The sequence below is a fragment of the Rana temporaria genome, chromosome 2 (genome assembly GCF_905171775.1).
Source record: "Rana temporaria chromosome 2, aRanTem1.1, whole genome shotgun sequence".
Classification (NCBI taxonomy): Eukaryota; Metazoa; Chordata; class Amphibia; order Anura; family Ranidae; genus Rana; species Rana temporaria.
In genome coordinates this window covers 105,459,556-105,481,882 of record NC_053490.1, presented here as the reverse complement: position 1 = coordinate 105,481,882, position 22,327 = coordinate 105,459,556, and the positions used below count along the sequence as shown (strand labels likewise).

General features: G+C 46.1%; 1 protein-coding gene across 2 annotated transcripts; it reads left to right on the top strand.

Annotated features, from left to right (window-relative positions):
* The first annotated feature begins 11,772 nt into the window (after positions 1-11,772).
* ATP5MC2 (ATP synthase membrane subunit c locus 2) lies at positions 11,773-22,327 on the top strand. Of its 2 annotated transcripts, none has more exons than XM_040340721.1 (5): positions 11,773-11,879; positions 18,841-18,932; positions 20,268-20,345; positions 21,815-21,984; positions 22,082-22,327. In XM_040340721.1, the coding sequence occupies exons 2-5, from the start codon at positions 18,894-18,896 to the stop codon at positions 22,194-22,196; spliced, it is 402 nt and encodes a 133-aa protein (XP_040196655.1). In that variant the 5' UTR covers positions 11,773-11,879; positions 18,841-18,893; the 3' UTR covers positions 22,197-22,327. The 2 variants fall into 2 exon arrangements, with proteins under 2 accessions (XP_040196655.1, XP_040196656.1); XM_040340722.1 differs by having other exon boundaries at positions 11,837-11,926.

The window sequence follows — 22,327 nt, the reverse complement described above, 5'->3', positions numbered from 1 at the left end:
GATGGGATGCTCGCCTCCGCAATCCGGGCTCGAACATCCTAGAGCTTCGAGCAGCCTGGTGTGCCCTCCAGTCCTTCTCCCAACTCCTGAAGGGAGAGTCGGTACTGTTGAGGATGGACAATACCACAGCAGTGTCCTATGTCAAGAGGCAAGGAGGGACACGGAGTTCGTCTCTTCTACGGGAAGTCGAACCCATCATGAAGTGGGCACAGGAAAACCTGGTCAACCTGACAGCAGTCTTTATTCCCGGAATACAGAACTCCCAGGCAGACTTTCTTTCTCGCACTCAGGTGGACATCAACGAGTGGTCTCTCCACATCCAAACATTCCAATGGATCTTGTCTCTGGGAGTCAGTCCCCAAGTAGATCTTTTTGCTTCACAGCACAATACCAAGATGGAGAAGTTCTACTCGAGAGGTCATTGCAGTCAGGCGATCGGGACGGATGCCTTGACGGATCGGTGGAGTTTTCAGAGAGCATATGCTTTTCCCCCGATCCCAGTAATTCTGAGATTTCTACAGAGACTTCAAGCAGAAGATGTCGAGGTGACACTAGTGGCCCCCTACTGGCCGAACAGACCATGGTTCCCTCTTCTGGTCCAACTGAGCTACCGGGACCCAGTACCTCTACCAGTCAGACCGGACCTTCTCTCTCAGGGTTCACTCCTACACCCTTGTCCGGCTCTGATGAAACTGACGGTCTGGTTCTTGAGAGGGAGAGGCTGGAATCCCTTGGTTGCGCCTCTAGAGTGATCTCCACGCTGATGAGCTCGAGAAGGGCAAGCACGAATAAAGTCTACGGAAGAATTTGGGCTAAATTTGTGGAATTCTCTACGGTCTCAGGCAGGTCCTTTAGGAATCCAGAAATCCAAGATGTATTGAGTTTTCTCCAAACGGGGTTAGATCTTCCCTTATCCGTAAGTTCACTGAGAGTTCAAATCTCGGCTCTGTCGGCCTTCTCTGGAATTTCGTGGGCAGTACACCCACTAGTTAAACAATTCTTTCGAGGGGCATCAAGGTTGAAACCTCAAAGGAAGCCAAGATTTCCCAAGTGGGATCTCCCACTAGTCCTGGATTTTCTGAGTGGACTCAGTACGTCGGGGCCTTCCCCGTCCTCTATAAAGGACTTTTCAGCTAAAGTGGCATTCTTGGTCGCTATCACCTCGGCCAAAAGAGTGTCGGAGATTGGGTCTCTTGGTCACAAAGAGCCATTCCTGACCTTCTTCCCGGATCGGGTGGTTTTGATACCCATGCTGGGTTCAAATCCGAAAGTTTCTTCTGTCTTTCATGAGAATCAAGAAGTTGTCCTTCCTACCTTCAGGTCTTCGGATTCCAATGAGACTCACCCTCTAGATATGGGCAAAATCCTTTCTGAATACATCCAGATGACGTCCCCCTTTAGACGTTCAGATCATTTGTTTATCCTGCACTCAGGCAGTAACAAGGGGAAAAAGGCTTCTGCCAGAACAATCGCGGCCTGGATCGTTCAGACAATTCAGCAGGCTTATAGGGCGAAGGGCTTGGCTCCTCCGCAAGCGGTGACAGCTCACTCTACCAGAGGGATGGCCGCATCCTGGGCGGCAGCTCGTCACGTGGCTCCAGATGTCATCTGCAGAGCGGCCTCTTGGTCTTCTATACATACCTTTATGTCCCATTACTGTGTTGAGCCTGCATCTCTTTCCTCTGTGAATTTTGGTTTATCAGTTTTGTCAGTTGACGGGACAAATTAAAATTTATTTTTGTTCAGCATACCCACCCGTGTGGTCTGGCTAGTTATTTCCCACACGTAGGCTGCCATGGAGTCAGTCAGGAAAAAGGAAAATTTATTATCATACTTACCGTAATTTTCCTTTCCTGATGGACTCCATGGCAGACGGAGTTCCCACCCTGAAATTATGGAGTCGGGATAGTTACGGAACACCAGTACTGGGCGGTGAGTAAACCTTTATGGGTATGGGGTCCTATCAATGGAGAGGAGGCGGGATTAACCCACACGTAGGCTGCCATGGAGTCCATCAGGAAAGGAAAATTACGGTAAGTATGATAATAAATTTTCCTTTTTCTGAATGTATTTTGTATTAATAGAATGATATGGTCTAACAGATATCAATATGATTGGTGAATAGTTGCATTGCTTAATATACAGTACTTAAGCGAGAAGATTCAATTCTGTGAAATGTCTATTTCTATTGCCATTGTACTATGCCATTTATGTACCATGATCTATCTCATGTATATTCCCCAGAGAACCCCCTTGCATCAGGGTCCCCAGAGAGCCCCTTCCTTACACAAGGTTTCCCAGAGAGCCCTTCTTACATCAGAGTCCCCAGAGAGACTCCTCCTTTCAGCAGGGTCCCCAGGGAGCCTCCCCCACTTACATCAGGGTCCACAGAGAGCTTCCCTTGCATCAAGGTTCCCAGAGAGCTCCCCTTGCATTAGGGTTCCCAGAGAGCCTCCCCCTTAAATCAGGGTCCCAGAGAGCCTCCTCCTTAAATCAGGGTCCCCAGAGAGCCTCCCCCTTAAATCAGGGTCCCCAGAGAGTCTCCCCCTTAAATCAGGGTCCCAGAGAGCCTCCCCCTTAAATCAGGGTCCCCAGAGAGCCTCCCCCTTAAATCAGGGTCCCAGAGAGCCTCCCCCTTAAATCAGGGTCCCCAGAGAGCCTCCCCCTTAAATCAGGGTCCCAGAGAGCCTCCCCCTTAAATCAGGGTCCCCAGAGAGCCTCCCCTTACATCAGGGTCCCCAGAGAGCCTCCCCCTTACATCAGAGTCCCCAGAGAACCCCCCCTTACATCAGGGTCCCCAGAGAGCCCCCCCTTACATCAGGGTCACCATAGAGAGGACAGGCAGTGAGGGATGATGTTATCTCTCTGCTGCCCGCGACTGCACAGTGAGAGAGCGGAACAGTGGTGATGCAGGGCGGGCGGTGAGGGATGATGTCATCTCTCTGCTCTCTTGCCCACCCAACTTTCCCATGCTGCCTGCCTGCTCTCCAGTGCTCAAATGGAAAATGATATTCAGCGCTGGAAAAATAAAACTAACAACCTAATAAATGCAAGCCAGCACTAAGGACAAATTCATTAAAAAATCCCAAATATAGCTATATAATGTAAACAGTGCAGCGCAAATAGACAACATTAAAATAAATAAATAAAGTGAAAGAATACACAATAACTAGTGTATATAATAAAAGAAAAACAGTGTCCATGTGTCATCTCTTCACTTTCACTCTGGAATTTCTTTTCGTTGGATTGATCGAGGATTTATTTATTTATTTATTCATTTATGGATTTTTTCACATGGACACTGTTTTTCTTTTATTATATACACTAGTTATTGTGTATTCTTTCACTTTATTTATTTATTTTAATGTTGTCTAATTGCGCTGCACTGTTTACATTATATTGCTCTCCAGTGCTGCCTGGCCGTCTCTGAGAGACTTTGGGCTATGGGCCCCAGATTTTGGGCTATAGCCATCAGTGCACATCAGTGAAGAAGAAAAATTCATTTTTTGCAAAATGTTATAATAGAAACTAAGACAGCGCATTGATTAGCAGTACAGCCCCCATTAGAGGTGCCCACCCCAGATGTCAATCAGTGCCAATCAGATGCCAATCAGTGCCCATCACACATACCTGTCAGTGCCCATCACACATGCCTGTCAGTGCCCATCACACATGCTTTTCAGTGCCTCCTCATCAGTGCTGCCTATCAGTGCCCATCATTGCTGTCCATCAGTGCTGCATATCAGTGTCACCTATCAGTGCTGCATATTAGTGCCTCCACAGCAGTGCCCATCAGTGCTGCCTCATCAGTGCCGGTCAGTGAAGGAGAAATTGTACTTATTTACAAAATGTTATAACAGAAACAAAGAAAAACATTTTTTTTTTTTCAAAAATGCCAGTCTTTTTTCAATTTGTTTAGCAAAAAAAAAAAAAAACAGTGGTGATCAAATACCACAAAAAGAAAGCTTTATTTGTGGGGGAAAATGATAAAAATTTAATTTGGGTACAGTTTTGCATGATCATCAATTGTCATTCAAAGTGTGACAGCACTGAAAGCTGAAAATTGGCCTGGACAGGAAGGGGGTAAAAGTGCCAAATACTGAAGTGGTTAAACTGGGCAGATTGTGGGAATGGAAAGGGGTCGGGATTGCGATAATGGGCTGGGGAAGGGAGTTGCGTCTGTTAGGGGGAAGAAATTAGGTGCATGCCACACCGACAAGGTGTCAGTAATGGGGGGGAAGTAAAGGATCAATGGGGAGGCAGCTCCAGATAGAGGAATATGGGGAGGGCTGGATGGGGGTAGCAAGAAAAAGGGGGGTAGGGGTTAAAGGTTCATGATGGTAAGTGGAATTATCAAAGTTCCAAAGTGATCTGATATCTGGGGAGGAGATAAACTCTAACCAGCAGAACCAGGTAGACCGGATTCTTGTGCCTATGCTCACTAGTCAGATCCGATGGAGTTTTTGTTCAGTCTTTACTTCATTCAAAGCTAAAAATAAAAAAAGGTTTGGCTTTTAGCTAAACGTTAAAGAGAAAAATATATCTAAAGCTAGGTCTTTTTTTTAAAGCTGAACTCCAGCCAAAACCTATTTTGTGCATGTCCAGGCAACCCAGCATGGGCACAGACACGGAAACTTGCGCATGCACACATGGTTGGGGGAAACCTGCTTGTGTGCAAATGTGCTGCAGGGCTCGCTTGGGACCCGAATCCCTGCAGTTCATCCATGCACAAGCAGGGGAGGAATGTCATTCTGGCCAAGGCAAGAAATTAAGAAATGCAAATAAATAATCCCAGTTATAGAAAAAACGAATGTCCAACTGTAAAAGGAGAAAAAAAAGGAGGAGTTATGGTAACATCACATACAGGGATTTTATGTGATAGACCAACACAAAGTGGCATATAGTATAAATACAGCTGTTCTGTGAAGCCCTCTGAGTTTTTTTTAGAGAACTTTAATGAACAAACAGCATCATGAGGGCCAAGGAACACACCAGACAGGGCAGGGATAATCTTTTTTTACTAGTAATGGCAGTGATCTGCGATTTTTAGCGGTACTGCGACATTGCGACAGACAGATCGGACAATTTTTACACATTTTTGGGACCATTGACATTTATACAGCGATCAGTGCTATAAATATGCACTGATTACTGTGTAAATGTCACTGGCGGGGAAGGGGTTAACAGGGGGTGATCAAGGGGTTAAATGAGTGTTCCCTCTGTGTGTTCTAACTGTATGGGGATAGAACTGACTAGCGCAGGAGACATATTGTGTCCCCTTACAGCGCAGCGATTTGTGTGTTTACACACACAAATCCCTGTGCCTGGTGGCGATCGCTGTATATTTACGGGATTTCGTGCAGCGTTGTCATTGTGCCGCAGTAAATGTGCGTGAGCCGGTCAGAAACTGGTTAAAGGGGCACTAGCCCTGTACACATGGGCCAGATACCGGGCGACATCGGCTGGTTCAATATAAGCTGGCTGACATTCGGCCAACATGTTTGGCAGGTGGAAGCCGTTTTTTTTATTGAACGTTGTATTGAACATGTGTTTGACCAGCTACTGTCGGACATGCATGCTGGAAAGCCAACCTAAAAGAAAATAGTGGTAATCCGGATAATCCGACAACACACATTTGTTGTCGGAAAGCATGCTATCCAACATTTGTTGGTGGAAAATCCGAGAACAATTGTCCAATGGAGCATACAAACGGTTGGATATTCCGACAACAGCCTGTCTTCACACAATTCCTGTCGGAAAATCCGATCGTGTGTACGGGCCTTTAGTTTAGATTCTCATCTATGTGGCTGCGCTTGATGCGTATTTCAGTGCATTTTGCGATTTTAAACCAGTGTTTTTTATGCGTTTTTGCATGCAGATTTCATACATTTCACATTTTACATTTTTGTTTTTTTTTCTCTTTAAAGCAGAGTTCCACCCAAAAACTTACCTTACCTGGTCCACGCCGAGCAAGATGTCTCCTTGCTCCAGCGTGTCTTCCAGGTATTGCCGCTCCAGCGCTGTGATTGGCTAGAGCGGCGTGCACACGGGAGATTTCATTCCGGGGGCGGCCGGCTTTTTAGCCGAGGATCCCCCCTGCGCATGCGCCGCTGCAATCAGCGGCGCATTGCGAGGGGAATATCTCCTAAACCGTAGAGGTTTAGGAGATATTCTCTATACCTACAGGTAAGCCTTAATATAGGCTTACCTGTAGGTAAAAGTTTAAAAAAAGGGTATACAACCGCTTTAAGTACTGGTGGCCCCCTGACATGCCATATTTGGCATGTCATTTTTTTGGGGGAGGAGCGGGTACCCTGCTTTTACAGGCACCCAGCTCCCACTTCCTCCCCTGGCACCGTGGCGCCGGAAGGAAGATCACCACTCCCCCCTCCCTCCCTCCCTGCAATCTTCAGGGACATCTTACAGGTCCCAGAAGATTGCCCGGCCACAGTTAGAATGCCGGTGATCTGACGTGCTGGTTCCATGTATCATGGAAGTTCCAGCGCATGCGCGAACTGATGCGCTGAGATGGTTCCAGCCATCGGGAAAGTTCCTTCAAGCACTGCGCAGGTGCAAACTTGCTGACGGAAATCCCCGAACGGCGGCCGGCATCCAGGGCGACGTGGATTTTGAGGTAAGTGGCCAGTCGGCCTCACGTCCTCGCTGCGCTCGGTCGGCCTCCTGGCTCTTTTTTTAACATCCTCCAATCCACGGGGATGTTAAAGAATGAGCCTGGATGCCGGGCGAGGTTCGGGGATTTCCGTCCGGAAGTTTGCGCCTGCGCAGTCAGTGGAGGAACTTCCCCCATAGGGGAACATTGAGGACAAGTCACCGGCGCCTTGGAGAGGAGGGGAAGAGGAGCGAGGCTTCCAGCACCCGCATTGCTGGACCTGGTGAGTGTCTGATTATTAAAAGTCAGCAGCTACACTTTTTGAAGCTGCTGACTTTTAAATGGGTGGAAATCCACTTTAAACGCACTGTTCGCCCTGGTTCACACTGGTGCGTTTTGACATGTGATTTGACATGTCAAATCGCATGTCAATATCAATGGCACGGTCCTAATCGGTGCGACACCGCATCTGTGGCGCTGCACCAATTTCAAAAAGTAGTTTCTGTATTACTTTTTTGAGATTTCGGCCTGCAATTTACATTGATATCTGTGCAGAAAATGCACAGATGTCTCTATAATTGCGGCCAAAATTGGTACTGACAAGTGGGAATGAAATCCTGCGAGTTCAGATGAATTTGTGCGGCTTCATTTTCGCAGGCCACTGAGAACCTTAGCTAAAACACACTGTACATAGCTGGTTGCTATATAGCTGGCCGCTGCGTCCTTAGCAACCGATGGTTCCCCGATGGTTCCCCTTCAGGACTAGTATAGATTCAGAGGGGATCCCCATGCCAATTTTTTTTTTTAAATGGCGTGGGGTCCCCCCCAAAATCCACACCAGACCCTTATCCGAGCATGCCACCCGGATAAGCTGTTGGTTTAACCCAGCCTTTCTCAACCTTTTCAACACAGAGGAACCCCTGAAATAACTTTTTGGTGTCTGGGAACCCCTGTTAAAATGACTATTTCTACAACTCATCATACATTAGTGTGATGGTCAGTGGGGTGAATGCTCCTTACACTTGTAGTCATTGGGAAGAATTACCTCCTTACAGATCGCTGAAAAGACCAATGGTGTCAGTGGGAGAGCTAGAAATTGCCAATTGCTCATGGAACTCCAAGCAACTTCTGGAGGAAGCCAAGGGTTCCAGGGAACCCTGGTTGAGAAGCCTGCTTTAACCACTTATGGACCACATCATACAGATATACTGTGGCAGGGCGGCCCTCCTCTGCAAAATCATGTACAGGTACCTGATTTCATGCAGTGGGTCTTGGACGTGTGTGCGCACCGCCGGCAACCCACTCCCACTGTGATTGCAGCCACCGTGACCTGCTGATCGTTCACAGGAGAGGCAGAACTGCGGCCTTCCTATGTAAACAAGGCAGAACGCTATTCTGTGAGGAAGGAAGATGGAGATTTTTAGGTGAATTCAGATAGACTTAGGCTGGCGTATCAGTAGATACGCCAGCCTAAGTCTGAATCTGCGCTGACGCTAATTTAAGCGTATTCTGGTAACCAGATACGCTTAAATTAGGCTCAGATACGAGCGGCGTAAGTGTCTTACACCGTCGTATCCTAAAGTGTACTTTTTAGGCTGACCGCTAGGTGGCGCTTCCATTGCGGTCGGCCTAGAATATGTAAATGAGTAGATACGCCGATTCACGAACGTACGCTTGCCCAACGCAGTAAAGATACGCCGTTTACGTAACGCACTTTCAAGCCTAAAGTTATTCCATCAAATAGCTGGAATAGTAATGTTAAGTATGGCCGTCGTTCCCGCGCCAAAATTTGAAAATTTTCCGTCGTTTGCGTAAGTCGTCCGTGAATAGGGCTGGACGTAATTTACGTCCACGTTGAAACCAATAGGACCGTGCGGCGTACTTTGCCGCAATGCACACCGGGATATGTACACGGACGGCGCATGCGCTGTTCGTAAAATACGTCAATCATGTCAGGTCACCCCCCATTAGCATAAAACACGCCCCCTCAGCCAAATTTGAATTATGCGCACTTACGCCCGCCCGATTTACGCTACTCCACTGTAACTTAGCAGGCAAGTACTTTGTGAATCATGTACTTGCTTCGCTAACTTACGGCGGCGTAGTGTAAATGCCATACGCTACGCCGCCGCAACTATGCGCCCGCCTACCTGAATCCACCTATTTGTATTTCTGCTAAGCACAGCACCCCCCCCCCCCCACAGTTAGAAAGCACTCCCTACGAGCACATAAAGGGGTTGTAAAGGTTCGTGCATTGTTGGTTCACTAACCTTTTCTTTCGATTTCCCTTCTAAATGTTTTTTTTCTTTGTCTGAATTTCTCGCTTCGTGTTCCTCCTCAGTAAGCTTGCCCCCATCATCCGAGCCGTTCTGGCTGGGGGTTAGTCAGCCAGGACAGCTTACTGAGGAGAAACAGGAAGTGAGAAATTCAGACAAAGAAAACAGAGGAGAAAAAAAACATTTAGAAGGGAAATGGAAGGAAAAGGTAAGTGAACCAACAATACACTAGCTTAAATGAACCTATTTAGAAAATTAAAACAAACTTTTACAACCCCTTTAACCCTTTGATCGCCCCTGGTGTTAACCCCTTCCCTGCCAGTGTCATTAGTACAGTGATCACTGTATTAGTGTCACTGGTCCACAAAAGGTGTCAAAAGTGTCAGTTAGGTGTCTTCTAAAAATCGCTGATCGCCGCCATTACTAGTAAAAAAAATTTAATAAAACTCCATAAAAATAGCCTATAGTTTGTAGACGCTATAACTTTTGCGCAAACCAATCAATATACGCTTATTGGGATTTTGTTTACCAAAAATATGGAGCAGAATACATATTGGCCTAAACTGATAAAGACATTTTTTTATTGGATGTGTTTTATAGCATAAAGTAAAATATATATATACAGGACTTTTTTTCAGCGGGAACGTGGGGGAACGCAGTTCTGGCACCTCCTGGACTGACTGTATGTAATGTCAAGGGGTGCTGGGGTGTGCTGCAGGGTATTGATGCTCACTGCTGGCGGATCTATTCTAGCTGGAGGGGATCTATTTTTGCAGGGGGGTCTATTGTTGCTGAGGAGGTCTAGTGTTGCTGGTGGGGGACCTATTGTTGCTGGGGGGGGGTCAGTTGTTGCTGAAAGAGATCTACTGTTGGGGGAGGGGTCTATTGTTGATGGCTGCCAGAGAGTCTATTAATGCTGGCTGTGCGGAGATCTGTTGATGCTGCCGGGAGTATATTGTTGCTGGGGGGGGGGGGGGGTTTTGTTGTGGGTGGTACATTGTTAGGAGGATCTATTGTTGCTGGCTGAAGGGGGAACCAAATTCCATACAAATTACTTAGCACAACAAAATGATACTTGGTTCTGTATTGTCTAAAAGGGACAGTACTGGGAGGTGGGTAGAGGATGGAACCAAGGGACATTGCTCGGAGGTGGGTAGGGGCAGAGAAAACAAGTGACTTGAAAAAGGGGAGTTCCTGCACCTATTGTCTGAGAAAAAATGCCCTGTATATATATATATATATATTCAAAATTGTTGGTCTTTTTTTGTTTATAAAAATAATAACCGCAGAGGTGATCAAATACCACCAAAAGAAAATTCTATTTGGGGGAAACAAAGGACATCAATTTTATTTGTGAACAGTGTCGCACAACCACACAATTGTCAGTTAAAGTAACACAGTGCAGTATCGCAAAAAAATACCTGGTCATGAAGGGGGGTAAATCTTCTGGAGCTGAAGTGATTACGTCGCAAGGATTTGAACAGGTGCCATTGAAAAGAATGCCCTGCGACTTGTCATGCGACTTTGTCACACAAGTGTGAATGAAGCCTCTGGGGTTGATTTACTAAAACTGGAGAGTGCAAAATCTGGTGCAGCTCTGCATGGTAGCCAATCGGCTTTTAACTTCAGCTTACTCAGTTAAACTTTCATAGTAAAACCTGGAAACTGATTGGAGCTGCATCAGATTTTGAACTCAGTTTTAGTAAATCAACCCCGCTGTGTCCCTGGAAATGTGTTTGATATGTTGGCAACTATGAGACAGCAATAAAAACTGGCAGGTGTTTTAATCCACTCTATCCAAAATAAAAAATAAATAAATAAAAAACTTGTATTTTTACTTTAACCAATTGAGACCCGCGCTGTAGACGAAAGACGTCCACAGCGCGGCTCTCAACTGCCGGGAGGACATCCCTGGACGTCCTTCTATTTACATTCCCGAGGGCGCGCAGCGGGGAAAAACTGTGCCCGGTCTGTCACGTGATTCCGATGCGCGTGCCTGACGGCCGCGATGTCCGCCAGGTACCCGCGATCGGCAGTGACAGAGCAAGGATGTGGAGCTCTGTGCGTAAACACAGAGCTCCACGTCCTGTCAGGGAGAGGAGACCGATGCTGTGTCCCTTGTACATAGGGACACAGATCGGTCACCTCCCCCAGTGAGTCCCCTCCCCCCACAGTAAGAATCACTCCCATGGAATACATTTAACCCCTTCCTCACCCCCTAGTGTTAACCCCTTCCCTACCAGTCACATTTATACAGTAATCAATGCATATTTTTAGCACTGTTCGCTGTATAAATGTGAATGGTCCCAAAATAGTGTCAAAAGTGTCCGATATGTCTGCCGCAATATCGCAGTCCTGACAATAATCGCAGATCGCCACCATTACTAGTAGTAAAAAAAAAAAATCATAAATCTATCCCCTATTTTGTAGGCGCTATAACTTTTGCGCAAACCAATCAATATACGCTTATTGCGATTTGTTTTTACCAAAAATATGTAGAAGAATACGTATCGGCCTAAACTGAGGAAAAAAATCGTTTAAAAAAAAAATTGGGATATTATTATAACAAAAAGTAAAATGATATTGTGTTTTTTTCAAAATTTTCTGTCTTTTTTTGTTTATAGTGCAAAAAATAAAAACCGCAGAGATGATCAAATACCACCAAAAGAAAGCTCTATTTGTGGGGAAAAAATTATAAAAATATAATTTGGGTTGCTGTATAAAATTAAGAATAAAGCCTTGCAACAAAGTCACCTGTACAGAAACAATGTCATTCCTGAAGGTCACACTGTCAGCCTGGTGTCACTGAATTTACTTTCATTGCAGGATCTGGATTCTTCCAACCAGCAGAGGGCGCCGCTGCCCTTCCTCGCGTTATGGAGCCGCTCTTGTCCAGTCTGGGCTTTAGAGCGCAGGCGCATTGCTTGCTGTCAAATAGGAGGATCTGCGCTTGCTCAGTACCCGTCACCCTTCTTCATTCTCTCCCCGCCAAGGTGAGGCCCGGCGTTGCAGTGTGGATGTGTGTTCGCGTACGGACAGCGTGAGAACGGGGGGCTGGGAGGGGAGCCTGGCGGCTGGGACGGGTGTAGGTGTGCGGGATGTGGTGTCTATGGAGGGATTAGTGCGGGTGGGCTCCGGGGGTGAGTGCATAGAGCGTGACCTTGTGCCCGTCCCTGGCTGGAGGTGATCAGCGGGCAGGAGTGTGGTGGGGGAGATCAGTGATGAGGGATGGAGGGTCATTGTACGGATTATGATGAGCCGAACCCAGGATCCTGTCCGTGTAGTGCTGCATGGAGCCGGCCTGGGAGGGGCCCATTCATCCTGGAGTGTCAGCCCTCCTCGCCCTGCGGCTGCCCTCACGTTGTTTCCTGTGCCAGCCATCCTTGCACTTGCCCTGTGCCCTCTACCCTCCTTGCCCTGTGCCCTCCTCGCCCCGTGGCTGCCTTCACATTGTCCCCTATTTCTAGATTGTAAGCTCTAACGAGAAGGGCCCTCTGATCCCTCCTGTATTGTGACTGTACTGTCTTCCCTGATGTAAAGCGCTGTGCAAACTGGCGCTATATAAATCCTGTGTAATAATTTCAGCCCTGTGCCAGTACCCTCCTTGTCCTGTGCTTTTATGCCTGCCCTCTGTGCCTCCTTGCCCTGTGCCAGTGCCCTCCTTGTCCTGTGCTTTTATGCCTGCCCTCTGTGCCTCCTTGCCCTGTGTCAGTGCCCTCCTTGTCCTGTGCTTTTATGCCTGCCCTCTGTGCCTCCTTGCCCTGTGCCAGTGCCCTCCTTGTCCTGTGCTTTTATGCCTGCCCTCTGTGCCTCCTTGCCCTGTGCCTGCCCTCCTTGTCCTGTGCTTTTACGCCTGCCCTGCTTGTAACTGCCCTCTGTGCCTCCTTGCCCTGTGCCCTCCTTGTCCTGTGCTTTTATGCCTGCCCTGATTGTAACTGCCCTCTGTGCCCCGTGCCAGTGCCCTCCTTGTCCTGTGCTTTTACGCCTGCCCTCTGTGCCTCCTTGCCCTGTGCCAGTGCCCTCCTTGTCCTGTGCTTTTACGCGTGCCCTCCTTGCCCCCTGTGCTTTCCCTAGCCCTCCTCATGCCTGCCCTCTGCGCCCCCCCACCTCCCTGGGTTCTGTGTATGGCGAGAGGGGATCTGAAAAGTATAGACGCGTCTTGTGGCCTGCATACCCAGTGGTGTTACCAGCCATTAGATTCTCCTGTGCCATTCAGGTGTGAACTGGCTCTAACTGTACACCCGTCTGAGGGTCATGTTTTGCCTGCAAAGGATACACAAGTGTTCCGTACATCTCTGTGCAGGTAGTCCTGTTAATTTCCATTGGGATGCAGCGGCTGCACAGATGTGGCCACTGCTCTCAATTTGACCTCTGTGCATGTCCCTAAACTCACTGTCTGCATTTGGAGACTTTGACAGAGGTCAAATTGAGAGCAGTGGCCATGTCTGTGCAGCCGCTGCATCCCAATGGAAATGAACAGGACTACCTGCACAGAGATGTACGGAACACTTGTGTATCCTTTGCAGGCAAAACATGACCCTCAGACGGGTGTACAGTTAGAGCCAGTTCACACCTGAATGGCACAGGAGCGCGGTCTGTCTTCCTGTGCGACTTGCTGCAGTGTGATTTATTTTATTTTTTTCCAGCTCATTCATTTGAGCTAAGAGTGCACTACTCTTCAAAAAATCACTGCAACTAGATCACATGGTACTGCAGGCATTTGTGATCTGTGTTTGGGGAGTTGGGATTATATCGACACCCGCAGCAGACCACATACCTAGTGCATTTTTAACACAGTGCTGGAAATGCGGGTAGGTAAAAATTTAGAAAAAGGTGTATACAACCACTTTAATCTCCATACCCCTGAACTGCACCACCTTAGACCCCTTTCACACTGGGGTGTTTTTCAGATGCTTTTTCATTAAAAAGAAGCGACTGTAAAGTGCCTGAAAGAAACCTCATCTGCAATCTCAATGTGAAAGCCTGAGTGCTTTCAGGGCCCTTTTACACTGCCAGCGCCTGAAAAACACTGGTAAAGCGCCGCTAAGACCCCTTTCACACTGGGGTGTTTTTCAGGCGCTTTGCTGTTAAAGCGCCTCAATTGGAAGGGGGCTTTAGGAGAGGTGTATTCAACGCTCCTAAAGCACTGCAAAGAAGCTACTTGCAGGACTTTTTTTGACGCCCTGCCATTGTAGCGCTTTACAGGTGCTTTTTTTTTTTTTTAAAGCGAAGACCTGTTTTACACTGGGGCATTTTTCAGGTGCTTTAGTGTGAAAGCACTCAGGCTTTCACATTGGGGTTGCGGATGCAGCTTCTTTCAGGTGCTTTTTAACGCTAAATCGCTTGAAAAACGCCCCAGTGAGAAAAGGGGTCATAAAGCGGAACTAAAGTCTCATTCCCTGCAGCCACATGCGATGCATGCTGTTGTAGCGGGATAATATGGCTTTTTAGATGTTAAAGGCTAAGTTCACCTTTCAGGGAAATATAATGAATGCACAATTTTTTGCAGGAAAAAATATGCATTTTTCCCTAATCGCCTTTTAGGACAGCACCTAAGTGGCTCCTCCTACATGCTGTCCTGAAAGACTACTGGAAAACAAGTTACCGGTAAGTCTAACTTGAATTTTTCTACAGGAGCAAAGCATTGCACCCATAAGTAGTTTGCGGGTGCAATGTCAGGCTCCTGCAGATACGTTCTCCAGCTTTCTGCCTTTATCTCTGTACAGGCTTTCTGCTGGAGAAGGTGTCGGTGGACTGAAAGGGAGCTCATGAGTGCCCTCGCAGTCCATTAGACTTGTCTTTTTCATTCACAGATCCCTGTGGATAAATGAAGTGGTGTGGGTGGAGCCCCGCGCAGCTACACTGAATTTAAATGTGACATCAGCTGTGGAGGAGAAGATTTCTTGCTTTTGAAATTTCCCTCACTTCCTGTCTGGAAAAACATCAGCCGGGCAGGAAGTGAAGAGAAAACTCTTCCATACCACTATCCAAGTTTAGAAGCCCAGCAGGAGTTCTAATCCTTGCCCACTCAATGCAGAACTGAGGGGGGGGGGGGGGAAGTCCTTTGCTTGACATGCACATTAAAAATTTTTTGTGCGGTGTAGGTAATCGCAGAATACTGCACTGTGTAAGGCACCATCCAGTTTTCTTCTTTGGACGGCCTGATCAGACTGCCCTCTATGCAGCGGCCTATGTCAATAGACGTGTCCGTTAACGCTATCTAAAAGGGGCCTAAAAATGCCACATGTCCCACTGTGCATACATTACCTGCGTTTTGCATGTTCAGCGTATCTGCCCCTGGATGCATCCTCTGCAGACAGTTGCCATTCAATTGTTTTCCTAGCACCCCACTGATGCTTGGAATTACAAGACCAAAAGCTGTCACTTGGTGTGGTGGGTCATTAACCACTTGGTTACTGGCCCATAGTCAAATGACGTCCTGTTTTTAAAGATGGATATCTCAGTAACGGCAGCAGCTGCTGCCACAACTGAGGTATCCATCTTTAGTGCCGACGGTCCTGTACACGATAACGGCGGTCTCCGCGGCGAGATCGCCGTTATCGGTGGCGGGAGAGGCCCCCCCCCCCTCCCGCCGCTGTCCCGCACCCTCCGCCGCTTACCGGAGCCGTCGGTAGCGGCGGAGGGGATCGCGACCATCCGGCAGCTGAGCGGGGACGAGACTGAAGGAAAAATCTCCTTCGCCCTTCCCCCATAGCTCTGCTGGGCGGAAGTGACGTCAAAACGTCAGTCCCGCCCAGCCTCTTAAAGAGACATTTTTTTTTTTTTGTCATTTGAAAAAATGACATTTCCAAATTTTTTTTTTTTTTTTTTGCATTTAAGCCCAAATATGAGATCTGAGGTCTTTTTGACCCCAGATCTCATATTTAAGAGGACCTGTCATGCTTTTTTTCTATTACAAGGGATGTTTACATTCCTTGTAATAGGAATAAAAGTGATAATTTTTTTATTTTTTTTTATTTCAGTGTTAAAAATTGTAAAATTAAAAATAAATGCGAAAAGCGCCCCGTCCCGACGAGCTCGCGCGTAGAAGCGAACGTATACGCGAGTAGCGCCGACATATGAAAACGGTATTCAAACCACACAAGTGAGGTATCGCCGCGATCGTTAGAGCGAGAGCAATAATTTTAGCCTTAGGCCTACTCTGTAACTCAAAAAATGCAGCCTGTAGAATTTTTTAAACGTCGCCTATCAAGATTTTTAAGGGTAAAAGTTTGACGCCATGCCACGAGCGGGCGCAATTTTTAAGCGTGACATGTTGGGTATCATTTTACTCGGCGTAACATTATCTTTCACAATATATAAAAAAATTGGGCCAAATTTATTGTTGTGTTATTTTTTAATTTAAAAAAGTGAATTTTTTCCAAAAAAGTGCGCTTGTAAGACCGCTGCGCAAATACGGTGTGACAAAAAGTATTGCAATGACTGCCATTTTATTCTCTAGGGTGTTAGAAAAAAATATATATATAATGTTTGGGGGTTTTAAGTAATATTCTAGGAAAAAAAACGGTTTTAGTCTCGTAAACACTGAATCTGAAAAACAGGCTCGGTAACGAAGTGGTTAAAGGCCCCTGCCCTGCACGGGTTATGCACTTGTTATGTCTAGGGGTTTAAGCCTCATACACACGATCGGCTTTTCAGTGGACAAAAGGGGTAGTTTGTTATACTTGCCCGCTCTGTTGCAGTGGTTTTGCAGAGTGGCCCAGATCCCCCTCTTCTCGAAACCCTCTTATGTGCTCCTGGCCCCTCCCTCCTGTACAGCAAGCAGCTTATGGGGGCACCCAAGTCACAGCTCCCTGTGTCCATTCATACACCGTGCCCCGCCCCCCTCTCCTGATAGGCTAGCTGACTTTGACTGCAGTGGGAGCCAATGGCGCAGTGTCATCTAATGTGGAAGGAGAATCTTGAATGGCAGACACTCCCGTGGACAGATGGGCTTTTATCTTAATGCATTTAGATAAAACAACCTTCTGCCTTTACAACCCCTTTAAGGTTTTTGTAAAGCCAGAAAGTTTTCCCTTGTATTTGTGTAGTAGAGAAGGGTTACAGCTGCTGTCGGTGCCTCTGCTGGGAGATTCACCCTCTTTGTCCTTGCCATCATTTTCTATACCGAAGATAATGACAAGTCAAACTTTATAGAACGGCCACTGAAACAGAAGGTGAGAAGCAATCTTCCAATGGGAGAGCCTGTTCCGGTGACATCCTTCTAAGAGGGACTTCCCCTCATTTTGGAGAGATTTCCTCCTAATTCCTGTTGCGTCTCTGGGACGGGTCACAAAGAGAAATCTTCTCAACAGGCTAAAGGCCGTAAAAATAAACAACTCAGGGTTTCTTCATTGCCCATTATATCTAAAACGTAATGTTTTGACTTGGTGTACAGTTTGAACTTTTTATCCTCTATCTTGGTGTGACTGACCCTTTTGAGGTCAGTTAGCACCAAAATGCAAGCTGCGAGAAACCTGCGTTCCATGTGCATTTCTGACACTGCGTTCAAAACACACTGCACTTGTAATCTGCAGCGTGTATTGGCGCAATGCAAACCATACAGAAAACGCAGGCAATTTGCCTGCAGGGAAGTGAGAAATACCATACGATCCAGCTGCTATGTTATGTAAAGTAGTGCAAATACTACCTTGCTACAGTCTGGCACAATTTCAGCCAGTTTAAATAATTGGGCTGAATCTGCACTGCTTCTGGATTGCACAGGAATGCACTGCATTGGTTTGGTGCAATTCATGGTGTGAGCTGGCTCTTAAAGCGGATGTCCGCTGAAAAAAAAATATTAAAAGCCCGCAGCTACAAACACTGCAGCTGCTGACTTAATATAAGGACACTTGCCTGTCCTGGAGTCCAGCGCCGTTCGCGGCAGAGGACAAGCGATCGCTCATCACTCTGCTGCCGCCCCCCCACCGCCATCCTCAGTGAGGGAACCAGGAAGTGAAGCGCTCCGGCTTCACTGCCCGGTTCCCTTCGGCGCATGCGCGAGTCGTGCTACGCCTGCCGATTGTGTACTGGGAGCCGAATGTTCCCAGAACACAATGGGGGGGGGGGGGGGGGTGACGTCATTGCCCGCAGTCTGCCCGAGACTGGCCAGAAGTGGGTGCAAATACCTGTCTTTAGACAGGTATCTGCACCCTCCCCCCTGAAAGGTGTCAAATGTGACACCGGAGGGTTCTGATCAGCGGGAGTTCCACTTTAGGGTGGAACTCTGCTTTAAAGAGGAAGTAAACCCCGATGGGTTTTACTTCCTCTTTTGCTGCCTGCAAATGAAAAGCATAATGGGCTAGTATGCATAACATACTAGCCCATTATGTGACACTTGCCTGCAAAATAATCCAGCGCTGTCCCCTGTGTAGGCAGTGTCAATCTTCTGGCCCCTCTTCCTTCCGAGCCGCGGAATTCGTATTGCCTCCTTTGTGGGGAAATGGCTGGTGATCCTGCCAGTCCCTCTTCTTTCCCATTTCAAAATTACCATGCTAGGCATGAGCACATCCCTCCCAGCCTGGTCAGTTTTCTGGATGTGCTGGGAGAACAGCCTGCCTGTCTTTCAATAGCCAATATTTGTGCTGACCCCCCTCCAAAACAGCCATTCACTGGGAAGATCTGTGTAATGCGGTTTCTCCACCCCACCTCTCTTTGCCCCTTATACAGCTGAGAACGAAGATTGTGATTACTTATATAATTTTTTTGTGTGTGTACATACAAGTGTTTTATATTCACAAACCTTTTGCCTTCTTATTTACATTTTTCTCTTATGAGACGGAGTAGACACATCACCCCTAATAGACCAATGAGGCAGAAAGGGGCAGGTTTAAAAGATTCCATTTTTTATTTATTTTTTTGTATCCAAATTGGGAAAGAAATTGAAATATGCTCTAGGTAAAGGTGGTTATAGTAATAATTAATGCATTTTTTTTTTTTTTGTTCCTTTTACAGTATCACCTGTGTGGCATTCTTGTATCCCCTGTCTGTCCACCTTAACCAGCAACATGTACGCCTGCGCCAAACTTATGTCCAACCCAATTTTGGTAAGTTGTCTGAATGGGTTTGTAAATTCAAATAGTGGAAAATATCATCAAACCATCACATGGCACATTTCATAATGGCACAAGACTAATAATAAAGTGTAGCTTTGTATTGTATAAATTCTGCACAATTTTTATACTTTTGACTCTGTATACCACAGAATAAAATTAAAACGAAACCATCCAAATGAATTTGAAGCTCAAAATTTCAGCTTTGATTCAAGGGGTTGAACATAAATATCAAGTACACATTTTAGGAACTGCACCCATTTTTACACACATTTTCAGGGGCTCAAACGAATGTAATCATTAAACATTAATTTTTATGTTTTGTTGAATCCTTTACTGGCAATGACTGCCTGAAGTCTGGAGCCCTTGGACATTACCAAAGACTGGGTTTCCTCCTTTCTGATGCTTTGCCGGGCTCTAACTGCAGTTGTTCTTTGTGGGTCTTTCTGCCTTTTAGTTTTTGCCTTCAAGTAAAAATGCATGCTCAATTGGGTTGAGATCAGGCGATTGACTCGGCCATTATAGAATTTTCCACTTTTTTCCTTTTAAAAGCTCCTGGGTTGCTTTTGCAGTGTTTTGAATCATTGTCCATCTGTACAGTGAAGTGCCGTTCAATCAACTTTGCTGCATCTAGCTAAATCTGGGCTGACAGTATATCTCTAAACACTGCAGAATTTATCCAGCCAGCACTGCAGCAGACAAATCGGACATCTGACACTCTCAAAGCTTCTTTGGGGGGGATCAGTGACACTAATACCATGCTAAATATATGCACAGTTGTGTACTAATGACACTGGCAGGGAAGGGGTTAAGATCGGGAGCGATCAAAAGGGTTAAGTGTGTCCCTAGGGGGTGCTTGCTAACTGGGGGGGTGCGGGGGTTGCTCCGACTGGCTGAAGACAGAGATCGGTGTTCCTGGTTAGCAGAAACACAAGATTTGTATCTTCTTCCCTGTCAGAATGGTGATCTTCCTTGTTTATGTAGGCAGATTGCTGTTCTGCTTCTCCTGGGAATGATCGTGGGTGGCCAGCGGACATTGGGTCCCACTGATTGGACACAGGGAATGCCAATCAGCATGTGATTGCTCCTACTACGGCACGTGCAGTCCCCATCCCCCAGTGTCTATTGCATGAAATCACGTACAGGTACATGATTTTGTACAATATAGTTGTCCTGCAACAGTAAATATGTGGTAGACGGTTGGCAGGGGGTTAATGCTTGATGGCAAGTGATGTGTAATTTTAACACTTTAATGATACTGTTACTTTACACTATGACGAGCAGACTTGATAGGTTTTTCATGTAATGTTTTTATCTTTCTTTATCCAGATGAGGAATGGTGCTTGTCTTCTTTCCCGACCACTTTCCAGTAGCCTGCTGAGCCGCCCTGTATTCAGGACAGAGCAGGTAAACGCCCTATGGACTATTATTGGCATGTCATAGTATGTATTTTTAGCGGAAGAACATGTACTTAGATGAGAATATATATATATATATATATATATATATATATTTTTTTTTTAGGGTACTTTTACACCTATTCATGCTGCATATTGTAATGTGTGTTTCCTATGGGTCCAAATGGCATACATGCACCAAAAACACACTTGACCTTCTTTATTTTTTTTTCCCTACCGCCACAGTGCATGTATTTATCACCATATGCGTAGGTGCGTTCGGTCTTGTGTGTCATTTGCTGCATGAATTTTATTTGTGGCCTGTGGGAGCCTTTGACATCCAAATCTATCTCCTGGATGCCAAATGGTGGGAAACATTCCTTCCCTTCCTGTTCCACTGATCGCTATTTTGCCAGGTAGTAATTGAGGGAAAATCTGCAACAGACTAGCAATAAAAATCGTAACACTTAGGGACAAAGCTACCCTGGTACAACTGTGCCAGCCATGCCGGAACTCACTCCCAATAAAGTGGAATTCTGGCCCAGACTTTTCAGTTCTTTAGTTTCAGGCAGAATGGGTTCGACATTCTTTCAGCATCAAATTACTGTCTGTGTGGTGAGCCTTTGCAGTACCTCCAAATGACTGCACAGGAAGTGGGGGCAGTTCCACTGACAACAAGAATATAAGACATTCTAACTTGCACCAATGCGGATCAAAATATGATGTGTACCGCTTTAAAGATGCATGAAGGACAATGAACTGCATAACATATAAAAGATCAGTGCTGTGCTTTAGGCTAAATATGTAAGGTTGTATATATGCGAGTCAGCAATCGCTACAATATGCACTGTAATACCATTAATAATCGTGCATCAATTGGAAATATACGGGCTGTGCATATATAACAAGAAAAGAGGGTGGTTTTATACTAATGGAGGGGCTAATCATGCTTTAAAAAAAAAAGGTGTGTGTGTATAAAAAAAAAATTCACTTTACCTTATTGATTTTCATAGGTTGCACTTTGATTTGTTTTTGATTGCATTTACTGACTATATACAAAAACAAAGTTCAACCTATGAAAAGCAATAATGTAAAATCTGTGTGTATATCTCCATCTCTTTATGTCCGCCCCCCCCTTTTTTTTTTTTTTTGTACACAGTGCTTTGTCTCTGGTGTCGCATGGATGCACACCTGTGAGATTGACTCGTACATACCAATTCCAAAGCAGAGCCCAGATCTGGTGTATAGCTGCTTCTTTTAAACCCATCCCATACGTTGTGAGACATTTCTTTGGCAGAGGGGAAGATTTTGCTGTTCTTCATTGTTGTCACTGGAGGTGGTTGATTGTCTCAGCCAGTGGGAGACTAGTAGCATTAGATGGCTGACTTGATTGGTGTTTTGAGTAAGGTAGTAAATGCTTTTAAACCCAGAGAGTTACTAGTATGTGTGGTGTATTAATGACCTGTGTTTCTCTTTTAGTCACAGGAGGTGGCACTGGTTCCATCACGAGGGGTTCAGACCAGTGCAGTGTGCCGAGACATTGATACTGCTGCTAAATTCATTGGCGCTGGAGCTGCCACTGTAGGTGTGGCTGGTTCTGGAGCTGGTATTGGTACAGTATTTGGAAGTCTCATTATTGGATATGCCAGGTATGTTGTTTTCCACTTATACTGTACATATTTTGTTTGCAATCGAAGCATAACATAATCTAACTTGTATTTTATTTTCTTCCCCACTTTTCTGCAGGAATCCATCCCTTAAACAGCAGCTATTCTCCTATGCCATCCTGGGTTTTGCCCTTTCTGAAGCTATGGGTCTGTTCTGTCTCATGGTTGCTTTCCTCATCCTGTTCGCCATGTGAATAATTTTTTGTCTTGCAAATTCCTCTTTGTCATCAAGTCCTGTTTCTATGTGGCAATATACAGGGTTTGGGTCCCTTGCCACAAGAGGTGCCAGTACATTCTGGATAATAAATAACTTTAAGAATTTGGA

Coding starts and splice junctions, on each gene's coding strand:
- ATP5MC2 (XM_040340721.1), top strand. CDS start 18,894: ATGTACGCCTGCGCCAAACTTATGTCCAACCCAATTTTG. Junction 20,346..21,814: donor CTGTATTCAGGACAGAGCAG/GTAAACGCCCTA, acceptor TTTCTCTTTTAG/TCACAGGAGGTGGCACTGGT. Junction 21,985..22,081: donor CTCATTATTGGATATGCCAG/GTATGTTGTTTT, acceptor ACTTTTCTGCAG/GAATCCATCCCTTAAACAGC.